The sequence below is a fragment of the Micromonas pusilla genome (genome assembly GCF_000151265.4).
Source record: "Micromonas pusilla CCMP1545 genomic scaffold MICPUCscaffold_2, whole genome shotgun sequence".
NCBI lineage: Eukaryota > Viridiplantae > Chlorophyta > Mamiellophyceae > Mamiellales > Mamiellaceae > Micromonas > Micromonas pusilla.
The window spans coordinates 593,216-606,173 of NW_003315883.1; the positions used below are offsets into that span (position 1 = coordinate 593,216).

The 12,958-nt window shown below is 46.4% G+C and overlaps 3 protein-coding genes across 3 annotated transcripts; all 3 read left to right on the plus strand.

The window, feature by feature from the left end:
• Window positions 1-5,028: 5,028 nt before the first annotated feature.
• On the plus strand, window positions 5,029-6,096 carry MICPUCDRAFT_14441 (uncharacterized protein; the record flags this gene model as incomplete). The annotated part of the gene is made up of 1 exon (XM_003055888.1): window positions 5,029-6,096. A coding segment is annotated over one exon (1,068 nt), but the record flags the coding sequence as incomplete, so codon positions are not given.
• A 1,350-nt stretch (window positions 6,097-7,446) lies between these two features.
• MICPUCDRAFT_14392 (uncharacterized protein) lies at window positions 7,447-8,337 on the plus strand (the record flags this gene model as incomplete). Its single annotated transcript, XM_003055889.1, has 1 exon — window positions 7,447-8,337. A coding segment is annotated over one exon (891 nt), but the record flags the coding sequence as incomplete, so codon positions are not given.
• A 3,708-nt stretch (window positions 8,338-12,045) lies between these two features.
• MICPUCDRAFT_6771 (uncharacterized protein) lies at window positions 12,046-12,786 on the plus strand (the record flags this gene model as incomplete). Its single annotated transcript, XM_003055890.1, has 1 exon — window positions 12,046-12,786. A coding segment is annotated over one exon (741 nt), but the record flags the coding sequence as incomplete, so codon positions are not given.
• Between the last annotated feature and the right edge of the window lie 172 nt (window positions 12,787-12,958).

Sequence of the window (12,958 nt, forward strand, 5' to 3'; positions counted from 1 at the left end):
AGCTGGGATTTACTCGAGATGCTTGAGGACTCACCTGACGAAAGACATGATCTAGAGACTACGATACTTCAGAGGGTTCCCTATAAAATAAAAATGGCACACGTCTCAATGTCAGTCAGCACCGCGTCAAAAATCCTGAAACGCGGTCTAGTACGCCTACTCGGTGACTGTACACATGCAATGGATCAACCTTTCATAGATGCGGGTCTTGACTCGCTTTCAGCGATCGAATTGGCAGAATGGCTACAATCTGAGACAGGGATTTTTTTCCCGCGAACTGTAGTTTTCGATTATCCTACCTTCAGGGAACTTTCAACTTTTATGTCGCGCAGAAGCAGATCACTAGAAAAGTATGAGATGATGAAGCTGGCGGACGAAGATAAAGAATCGCTGTTGCGACATGGAGATGGCATTACAATTAATCATCAACCCAAAATAACATCAAATCGGGAATGTCTTCAAACACGAGTAATTGGAACTACATCCATCGATGCTGACATAAACATTACCGACACAATTTCCACCTTTCCGGTGTGCCGGGTTCCTGTGTGTTGGTCAATTTATGACGCAAGTTACGCTCCTGGTGCTCATTTTGGTGCATTCGTAGAATCTGCGGACTGTTTTGATGCGTCCTTGTTTGGGTTTCGAACAACAGAAGCAGCACAAACCGACCCACAACACCGTTTGTTGCTTCACATTGCTGCTACTTTATTGTGTTTCAATACAGATTCCACCAACATCACGAATACGTGCGTAACGGTTGGCATAACTGCCGTTGAGTATGCTAATATTGCTCTAACAACATCGTTTTTCGCAAGTTGCCAACCTTTGCCGACATTTGGCGCACTAAACGTTGCAGCTGGTCGTATATCTTACGTCTTTGATCTCCGTGGACCGTCAATGGCGATAGATACTGCATGTTCATCTTCACTGGTGGCGGCTCGTGTGGCATATTCACATATAACTGACAAAAATGACGATTCGAGTTCGCATGCACTGATTATGGGCGTAAACTTAACTCTATCAAGATTGACAACTGAGGCGTGTGCCATGGTTGGAATGTTGTCATCTTCGGGCAGATGCAAGACCTTAGACACTGACGCGGATGGATATGTCCGCGGCGAATCGTGTCCAGGACTTCACCTTAGCAATTTCGATCACCATAACAGAGGTCGCGACGTAATCATCGCGGGCGTGGCCGTGAATCAAGATGGAAAAAGTGGATCACTTACAGCACCAAACGGACCTGCACAAAGTCGAGTACTGCTCGAGGCATATCGTCTCGCCCTTGTTGAAATTGACGATGTTCTTCACGTGTCAATGCATGGCACTGGTACAGCACTTGGTGATCCCATTGAGGTCAGTGCAATAGTATTTGCGAAATGGTACGGAAAAGACAACGACGGGGACTACGACCTTTTTGCCAAAAAAACAGGCTCGCAAGGAAAATTTGCTACTCTTTTGAATGCGCTTAAATCACATGTCGGGCATACTGAAAGTGCGTCTGGGGCGCAGGGTCTCGTTGCTGCTATACGCGGATTCCTCACACGAGATGACCCGTGTGAATTCGTTCTTCACCTTCGGTCGATAAATCCCTTCATGGTTAACATAAAAAAGTATACGTTTGGTGCAATAGGCACATCTTTTGGGTTTATTGCGCGGAGACAGAATGCCCCTAGCACATCGGCCACAGCACTTCACGGTATAAGCTCATTTGGCTTCTCAGGAACAAATGCGCACTTAGTAATTACCGTTGCAATTGATGAGTTCGTGCAATTTGCCAGATGTGTGAACTCTAGAAATTTGTTCAACTTCGACAGATATTGGGCAGCACCGAAATCATCAATGTTGGTTGGTTGTGCTCACATACATAATTCTTCTAATCGATGTATTGTGCAAATGGATGCGGGATTAGTAAACAAATATAAGTATCGATTACAGGTCACTTCACTCGCATTTGCCGAGGCAGTTGCGGGCAGATTCACTTCATGGTGCAGTGGATTTGGCGAGTCGAAGTGTCTGTCATTCGCACTTCGTTATACAACGTTTTGTTGGGTTTCAGATGCAGCATGTGAATCTGTGAAATGTAATTCTGTGGCAACTTGCGCGGTCGATACTACCCATGGGAGGATGACAGTCTTGACAGCTGGCGTTATGGAGTTACACATGACAGTAAGTGACTTACAAATCAATCCCTCCACCGCCTTCCTAGAGACGAACGCGAAATCTCGCAGTTTTATATCAGATATTTTTAGTATTCAGCGAATGATAGTGGTGTCGCGCATACCTCGTCGCAGTCTGGAAAACGAAGAAAACGTTCCGACCGAGTTGTTTACAGCAGCAGTCATAGATATGCACGGTGACTGTTCTGTGCATGCAAACGGAGGTCATTCTTACCCAACACTAATTGACCTAATCATCGGTGGCGGTGAAAGCCGTAATGAGTCATTTATTGTCGCTAAGGACACCATTATGGGCATATGCTCGTCTTTTTGCGTCAGTGATCGGCCATACTTTCTCGTGGATGGTATTGAGACGGCACCGTTGAAGCAAAACCTAGATGATGGTTTAAATTCATTTCACGCAAATGCTACGTCGCCGGCTGTTTGGAAGCACAAAGGGATGAACAGTCGTAACAAACAGACTGATCCTGATGCGCGATTGATTCGGACACGGATTTTCAGTGCTCTTGACGAGATCACTGACAGCCGCTATGCCAGCGATACTTACGATCGCCCCCCCATCGACGATTCCACCTTCCTAATCGAAGCAGGTTTAGATTCTCTAAGTGTCATTGAGCTTCACGCGGCGTTGCAGCGTGCCTTCCCAAATTTGCCACCACTGCCCCCTGCACTAACTTACGAATGCCGCACCATAGATGACCTCGTACAACTGGTGAGTGAGGTCTTGGGGAATGAGGAGTCTAATCAAATAAGAGCGCGAGAAGTAGCCATTGCAGAAATTTTAGAGATTGACGCCATGTCTATTGACACGAATGCAGCATTCTGCTTGACACGAGAACAGATTTTGTTCCGATTGCATGGCATGATGTTTCCCGACTCGTCAGCGTACAACATGGGCTTCGTATTGAGGTTCGATAGGCCGGTGCAAAAGCAACTGTTACAATCGGCAATGACACGGGTATTGGCTAAGCATCCCGCATTGTTAACCACTGTATCGCGTGACGGGAAAACGCAGGTGTGGCCGAGCACATCATCGTGGGCAGCAACGCTTGCAATTACGGCGAAAGTCAGGCGGCTTGACGATATTAATGGCTTTGAGGTTGATGATGATGAATTGACAATAGACCATCCTGCTATAGCAGCGGCATGCTCAGAGCCGTTTGATTTTACACACATGCCACCACTTAGGGTGTATAGAGCTGGAACTTCTGCAATTTTAATTGTTGTGCATCACGTGGCATGCGATGCATCATCACTATCTTTGATAGCAAAAGAGCTACACGAGCGAGTGGTAAGTGAACGCGATTTTCCAGAAGAACGAGAGCGAGTGCCAGAATTAGGATTTTTCGTGCATGCAATGACGCAAGCCCGACAATCCACGGCGACACTTGCCCAAAAGCTCAATCATTGGGAAAGTCTATTGAAAAGTATAAGTACTTGTTCAATCAGTTTTAAGCCGCTTAAACTTCGCCTGAATTACTCTCCAACTGTTGATTACGGACAATTTAAGAGGGCATGCGCTAGCATCGACATTACCATACCTGAAATGCTTGTGTCCGTTCTCCGGATAAATGCTAGTCGATGCGGTCGTAGTGTTTTTTCATCCCTTCTCTCAGCTTGGGCGTTAAGTTTGCGTCAACAAGCAGAACCGTGCCCTAGCTACGTAAACACGCCCGCTAACAACTTTGTGTTTGGTACAGCGTTTGACCTTCGTGGTGTCTCAGGGTTGCGCACATCAGAGACGGTTGGATGTTTTTCAACGCTCCTTCCAGTATGGTGCCATATCGAAGATAAGATATGTGCATGCAGAGATCAAGTTGATATCCCATGTAACGCATCGAACACATTTGAGCATTTTGCAGGACAGATGCACGAAACCTGCCGAACTGCATTTCATCATCCAGATGTCCCTCTTGTGAGTGTCATCGAGAGACTCAAGCCTCCACGACAAGCCGGTGGTGGTAATCCATTATTCAGCACTTGCTTTAGCTTTGTGTCTCTGCCCCGTGGAGTCGACTGCAACTACAGAACAATTGACGCGACGCGGTTTACTGAAGCTGCCTTCGAATTGTGGCTGGGTTTGGGCGAGTTGGCTGTTGGCGGCATGCGTGGACAGCTTACGTATGATACGTCTGTTTTCAGCCGGAGCACTGCAAGTGCTATAGCTTCGTCTTTCAGTATGTGCCTCAAGCAGGTCGCAGCAAACCCTTTATCAGATTTGCACATAGTCGAGGATGTCATGGCAAAAGCAAGAATGAATGCATATTCGTCGGCATGTGTAGCACCAGAGAAACTAATTGCCCGAGCTGCAGTCGTAGCTGCGTGTGGAACAAGCATGTCCGCGACGTTTCAACATGCTTGGCGCTTCATAGAAAGGGGAGTTGGCATTGAAGCGCGTGACGAAGTTGTTCGGCAGCGCATCCGTGACACTACTCGTGACAGCGACTCACATAACGTGATCACCTCCTTTGAAGGACTCGAGATTCGTTCACGTGCCTTGGCAATTCATATCCGTCGGGCCTGGCCTCATATTTGTGCACCACGGATTTCTGTGCTCGCCCAAAACGGCTCAGATGTCATTGCAGCTCACTTTGCTGCCGCACTAGTTGGAGGTATCATCGGCAATCATAACACTCACGTGACGGCGACAGAACTTGCGTATCAGCTTGAGGAATTCGAGCCTCACATAGTTATCATAGGAAGTGATGCACTCGAGACAGTTGTGAATACTGCCCTTGCAAGTAAAAAACGATTTGCTCCTAAAAACGTCCGCACGCCGTGGACTGATGCAACTACGGCTAAGAGTAAATGTGCAACTGAATTACTCCACGGCTTCGATCCGTCTGACCCATACCAATTATATTTTACTAGCGGCACATCAGGTAAGCCAAAGGGCGTGATGCTTACTCAAGAGATCGTGAGCCGCCATGCTGTCGGTGCCATAACGGAGATGCGACTATGTCATCAAGATGTATGGCTGCATGCTGCACCAATGTTCCATCTTGTGGACGCTTTTGCAATCTATGCGGTCACTGCAGTTGGAGCTAGTCATGTTATACAACCTACATTCGAAGCTTTTGCAACTCTAAGAGTCATTGAAACGGAGTGTGTGACTGTCATGAACGTCGCTTCAACAATGATTTCATTGTTGGTCATTAATCCATCTCTGCGTGATGTGGATGTGAGCTCATTGCGGCTAGTAAGCTGCGGTGGAAGTCCCTTGGCAGAGGTATATATAAAGCAAGCAATTTCTGCCTTTGGTTGTGAGTTTTTTATGTCTTATGGCATGACTGAGTGTTGTGGAAAAATCGCTATGAGTCTCCTCAGCAGATCACAACGTGCTAACTGTAGTCTTGAAACCCAATTTAGGACTGTCTGTACGTCCGGTAGGCCCTTTGCACCTCAAGAGTTGCGTGTTGTTGATAAAAACGGGGAAAATGTTACCAAGGGTGATGGTGAAGTGGGTGAAATATATGTCCGGGGACTCACTGTTTTTGATGGCTACTGGCACGAATTAGACGTCAAGAAAGTTGTCATTGACGAAAACGGATGGTTTAGAACAGGCGATCTAGCAACGATTGATATGTTCGGATACATTCAGATCGTTGATCGAAAAACAGACATGGTCTTAGTCGGTGGAGAGAATGTGTACACCGCAGAAGTTGAGGCAGTACTATGTGCACATCCTGCGGTAAATCAAGCAGCAGTATTCGGAGTTGACAACGAGTTGCTCGGTCAGATTGTCCACGCAGTCGTTGTTCTGAAAGCAGATTTCGATAAGTTAATCGATGAAACTGTCTTACTAAAGCATGCACGTGAATATTTGTCTGCGTTCAAGGTGCCTGCGGTATTGAATATCGTGGAAGCGTTTCCAACGAGCGGAACAGGAAAAGTTCTTAAGAACGTGCTTCGAATGGCTACAACTACATCAAGTAGAAAACCTGCGCGCCATAAGCTAGAGTCATGGTCCCCGATTGAGACTGTGTCATTATCATCTATCGTCCGCACAAGATATGTCTTACTTGTAGACAGTACAACACCAGATGAATTCTTCAGTTCAATCTTTGCCTATGTCGCCACACAACAAGGTTGCTGCCAAATCTTTACATGGTCTGAACTATCATTGTTCTCGCATTCTACTGTTGAAACCATGAATATAGCCGCAGCGGCTCGATGTGGTATGGACATCTCACACATTACTGTAGATAACATTGATGAAGCACAAATAGCGGCAACCGCTGCCTTATGGCATTCTAATGATGAAATGCATATTGCAACTAACATATTGTTGCATGTGTCAAAAGATTCGATCCATGCCAGTGACTTCCACGTCCATATCGGGTGTGAGCTCATTTTGACTACACCTGAAATGACGCGAGATCTAGATACATGCATGTTGCGTTTGGTCGACTTATTGTCACCCACCTATGTAGAGACAATCACTTATCAACCGCTCAAAATTGAGACGAAACCAATAATAAAACTCACTGGAGACAAAATTGCTAGAATTTCACTCGAAAGTGTCCGTACCCGGACTGCATCCGCCACTGAAACTGTCTTGGGTGTGAAAGTAGAGAGAACTGCGTCATTGTGGGATCTTGGTGTAAACAGTGTGTCAGCAGTCACGCTGGCTGCTGCGTTAGAACACGAGTTTAAAGTAAGTTTGCCTGCCAGTGTGGGATTTGATTACGGCACTCTAGATGATTTGACCAATTTTATTTACAGTAAATATTTTGTTGTAACAGTTATTCCTGTTATGACAAACGTTACTGACGATATGTATTCGCTGATCCCGATGATGAGCCGTGCAACACCGTCACGTGGTGACAACACAGTCGTCCCATGGCATTCACATGATCGACGAATTACTCGACAAAGATCATCCGTTGAGGATGAACGGCCATTGATCACAAGAACGAATATCATCTATTCAATGCTAGCAAACTATTTCCCAGACAGTTTTTGTTCCATCGACAGTTTCTACGGTGTATGTGACGAGAACACCTCTCTATGGTCTCTCGGACTATCTTCTGTCACCGCGGTGCAACTCGTCAACGTGATTGGAGACCGTGTTGGTGTCTCTTTACCTCCGACATTGTTATTTGATTATCCCACTGCGAAAAATGTGGCAGCTTATGTCGAGAAGTGCGATCTACACGACTTAGAAGTTGTAAGAAAATCAACTTTGCATACTGTAGCTAGCAGGTCGACCAACAATGTTGAAGAAATCCAACGAGGCTTGCCTGGACGTGAAGACATGAACATGTCACGCACGGTCTTTGTCACAGATGCCAATTTTACCGTTGCAGACGATGTTAGCGCCTACCGGGTCATCGATTCAATTGGTACATTGCCCATTTGGCGCTGGGATCCGGATAACCCGACCGACAGCTCATCAAAGAAGATTGTCGAGACCCGGTTTGGTCATTTTGATACAGACATCGGTGACTTCGATGTATCTTATTTCTGTAGCACACAAAATGAGGCGCCTTTCATCGACCCACAGCATCGTGCTTTGTTACAGATATGTGATCGTCCTTGTGTCGCAAGAGGTCGACAATCGGCAAGGGAAGGAATGCGATTTGGTGTATACGTGGCGATATCACATATGGAGTATGCTGTAGATTTGCGGTTTCATGGACATCACATAGTGCACACTACAACTGGAAACGCGCATTCTGTCGCATGTGGTCGCCTGAGTTTTTTTTATGGATTGAAAGGGCCATCTATAGCAATAGATACCGCATGTTCATCAGCTCTTGTTGCCTTACACTTGATACGTCATGGTGTTGCAGGTTGCGATTGCGATCAAGGGATAGCAGCGGCAGTAAATCTATGCCTATCAAGATACACGAACTTGATATTCACGCGAGCTGGGATGTTGGCAAGAGATGGACGATGCAAGACTCTAGATGCGACGGCAGATGGGTATTCTCGACATGAAGGGAGCGGAGTAGTCGCAGCGACAAACAACACAGATGCAAACACTAACTGTCTTTTACTCATTTCTTCTATGGTAAACCAAGATGGAAGATCCAGTTCGTTAACTGCTCCAAATGGACCTTCACAAAATTCATTGATTGGAATGACACTTTCTTCCGGAAGGATCGATCCAGGGGATGTCAACGTGTTACAATTACATGGCACGGGCACGTCCTTAGGAGATCCAATAGAGATCGGGGCAGCTTGCGATGCACTAATTGTGATTCGGAGATCAGTTAGAACCCCTGAATGGACAAAAAATGTTGATATTCCTTTGACTTTAAACGCAGTAAAATCTCATATTGGACACGGAGAGACTATTGCAGGAATGCTTGGGGTCTGGCAAGCCGCTGGGACTCTTCGAACGGTGTGTGCATTCCCTCTTTGTCACCTCAGGAACATTAACCAATACGTTAAATCTACTTTTGATCGTGTTGGGAATGAATTAATCCGTTGCCCACGGCAGTTCTTGCCGCTGTCTACAATCATGCATGATGCTTGCACAATTTCAGGCGTTAGCTCCTTTGCGTTTCAAGGCACGAATGCTCACTTGTTGATGATTGACTCACCACTGACTAGCAAATGTCGTAATGGCCTAGATCTAACTCGTCACTCTGGTATGTTATGGGATTGCCAATGGTACTGGATTACGCCTCCATCTCACCCATTAATTCCCAAGACCATCAATACGAAGCGAGCAGTCTCGTCTATCAATTACACTATCGATATATGTGAGAATGGCACAAAAAATATTCAATTCATTGATCACCGAGTTAATGGACGTCCACTATTTCCCGGCACTGGTTTCTTCGAACTCGCAGACGCTGCCATTAATCACGGACGTGCCGGTTCCTCCCCATGTGGTATGACTTGGTCTGCTACCCCTTCCCGCCTGGGCGAGTTGTCTATTCCTACGCCGCTTGTTCTCGCAGATACACTGCGGACTTATCGAACGTGCCTGACCATAGAAGCCATGTCAGGATCTTTCGTGTTTCGACGAAGCTTGACCACACATCTTGTTGGACATTCGATGAATACCACACCGATATTGATGCCCTACAAACTAGCTAGGTTTTATCCCTCGATTACAAAGGCCATATTCGCTCCAACATCACTCTCGACATCACCGCCTGTAGGATATGCATCTCTATTGAATGGACTAGACAATGATGCCAGCGGATTCTGGACCCATCCAGCAACTCTAGATGGCAGCCTCCAACTTGGCTTCTGCTCCAACATTACTCACCCGACTCTGTTCACAACTATAGTACCTGTTGGTGCACAAATGTATGAAGGTCCGCTTGTGGCTCACCTCGAGTGCGCATCTATGCAAACACATGTCCAGTATCATGGCATAGACGGGTCGAAGAGAGAATCTTCACATGTCCTTCGTGAATCACATAGCAATTGTGCACGGAGTGTTACGCATAAGCTCATTTCACGTGGCGTAAGTTTAGCTGCAGCAGGGAAACCACGCCTCGCCACACCGCGGAAATCATCTTGTACTGCGAATGTGCGAGAATCCGCGAAGTCAGGCAAATGTGAATTTAAAAACAAAAACGAGGTCATGTTTATAGTTGAATGGTTTGCAACGGAACAGACTTGCACAACAACATCATCAGTTGAAAAAACATTTTCACATTATCAACAATGCAATATCACAAGCCCGCCGAAACGATCAAATTCTCTTGGAGATGTCTTAGCATGCCTCAGTGCGCTGCAATCATTCGTTGGCAATCACAGCTCATCCGCTCACATGAACACTGTAAGTAGCATTTGCACAAAAATGGATGGGAATAATGGTGGCAACCTTGCCGAGCAAGAATCATTGCGAGCACTATGGCGAGTAGCTTCAGGGGAGTTTCGTTCATCTCAATGTGGCCCGTTCTCAACAGTCAACTCTTTCGCAACGAACGTTGTGACTAAATCGCATATTCCCACGACGAAAGCCAATGAACGTGATGCACATGATACAATACTTTATGCGAAGATGAAATATACACCATCAATTATTTGTGCGACTCAAAATCTGTTTTCGTGGTCTCCCAAATTCGGCAATTATTTGGACAAGTTTAGTTTGAGATCCATGGTGACCGGGATACTTGGAAGCAGATTTGGTGGTTTATTCACCTTAGACTCAACATCATCACCCGCACGAACGCCGGTACCCAAGCAAGATCGAAGTGTTATTCTTTCTGGTGGATCAGGTGGCCTTGGTAGGCTTGTCACATCATGGCTCACAGAATCCATTGGACACACCTCAGTTATAATGCTCAGCCGGAGGGGTCGACCTCATGTGCGCATTGAAGATGCGTGCGCTAATGATGCTATCGTGCACATCACAAAATGTAATGTTGCAACGTCAGCTGATGTTCAAGATGTTGCTTTAGCTTTGAGTATAACGAGTTTACCTCAAGTTGCCATGGTGATGCATTTGGGCGGCATCTTAGCTGATGCAATCATTATTAATCAATCTGTTCAAAAGTTTCAGTCTGCATTTGCACCAAAATCGAAGGGTTCTGCGCATTTAGACCGCGAATGGATTTCGGCTGGCGCCGTAACAGCATCGACATCATTTTCTTCAATCGCATCCCTTCTTGGCACTTCAGGACAAGCTAACTATGCCGCCGCAAATGGCGCTCTAGATGCGCACGCTACAATCTCGCGTGCACAAGGAACGCCCGTTACCAGTGTTCAGTGGGGTGCGTGGCACGGGAATGACTTGCAAGGAATGACGTCAGGTGACCCAGGAGGGATGCTTTCAAAGATGCGCCGGCTCGGTATTGGTGTGTTGAAGCCTTTAGATGGCCTGAAGGCGCTCGACATTCTCGTTCGTGGCATGACGGGCGAGATGGGATACCCATTTCAGTCCGTTGTCACAGTTTCACCGTTTGATCCATATCGGATTGCGGCATCCATGACGACATCATCGCCAAACAATGCCGTATTCGCTGAGCTATGTTCTCACACAACGAAAGATATTTTAAATACGGAAGATAATATAGAGGTTTGCGAGTTATCGAAAGCAGTACATGATACTTCCGGAAGTACTTCCGCGAATACTTCAGTTGCTTCAGTCAGTGATATAGTGTCTCGTGTGGCTAGTGTTTTCATTGGCCGTCCATTTGGTACATCAGAGGCTCTTGTTGGGGCGGGCCTTGACTCTTTGGGCGCAATTGAGTTCTGTGAGGCGCTCACTTCTGAATTGGAGTTGTACTTGCCAAGTACGTTGGTATTCGATTATCCCACTGTGGAGGACGTGGTTCAATTTATCGAAAGCAGTTTTGTCGCAAGAAGTAATTCTGATAAATTGACAACGTCAGCTGATGAATATGAAACAGATACTCATGTCATGTGCCATACGAAACCTGATCAAATGATGCACCCTATCCCACACATTATAAAGAGACAAGAGCAAATATCAGCTCTCGTTGGCTCGGTGATAGGCACACATCCGCCTGAAAACAAACCTTTAATTGATGCTGGCCTTGACTCATTAAGTGCAGTCGAGCTACGTAACGTTCTAATAGATGCCACTGGGTTAGCGATGCCTGCCACGGTAGTTTTTGACTATCCGACAGTTGCTGACCTAACAGAATATATCACTTCTATGACACGATCCACCGAGAGGGAGATTACTGTGATGTCTGAATCTTCATCGTCAAAACCATATTTTTTGAAAATTGCTAGTGCAAAAGGACTATACCCTACGCCCGAGGCAGGACAATTCAGCTCAGATATCATTCGACGTACTCCTGCTTCAAGATGGCTTCTGGATGACAGTTTAGTTGACAGCAAATTAAGACCAGTCTTTGGCGGATACTTGTGCTGCAGTGCCATCTCAACGTTTGATGCTCACGTTTTTGATATTTCCATCCCCGAGCTCGCGCTAATGGATGCGCAACAACGTACATTGTTGCACGTAACGGCTGATGCATTACGTACATCGTCAGCAAGCGTTGACCACGGTGGACTACTTGGTAAGAAGCGAACATCGGTTAGTGGTGGTGGGTTTCCAGTCGGTGTATATGTAGCTATTTCAAGTATGGACCACCAGAAGTTGCTCGAACGTCGCAGAGCACCAATATCGCCCTTCACTGCTACAGGGGGTGCGCTCAGTGTTGCTGCGGGTCGCGTCGCTTTTATACATGGGCTTATAGGCGCTGCTGTTGCTATCGATACTGCATGTTCCTCATCTTTGGTCGCGATACAAGTTGCTGCCACGAACAGCAGAGTAAGTCAGCACGCTGCACTTGTCGCAGGCATCAACCTCATACAAGTGCCCGAAACGACCGTGATGTTTATTCGCGCGGGAATGATAGCCCCAGATGGTCGATGTAAGACACTTGACGTAAGTGCGAATGGATACAGCAGAGGTGAGGGTGTGGGAGCATTGGGTTTGGTCGACTCGATAACGGCAACAGCAATTGAACGCGTAATAATAGCTGCTACTGCAATTGTTGGGACATGTGTCAACCAAGATGGTAGATCTAGTTCGCTCACCGTACCAAATGGCCCATCACAACAAGCAGTGGTACGAGGCGCACTCAACGCAACTGCAGAATCGTCAACAAGAAAAAATGGCATTGTTAATGCGATACACTTACACGGCACTGGGACGACTCTAGGTGATCCCATCGAAGTGGGAGCTATTTCTGCTGTTTTTAATGGTGCCAAAAAAGATGAAATCGTAATGCATGCATCCAAGTCGATGATTGGCCATGGCGAACCTGCTTCCGGAGTTTGTACGATTATTCGTGCGATCGACAATATAGTGTCCATGTCTAGCGATT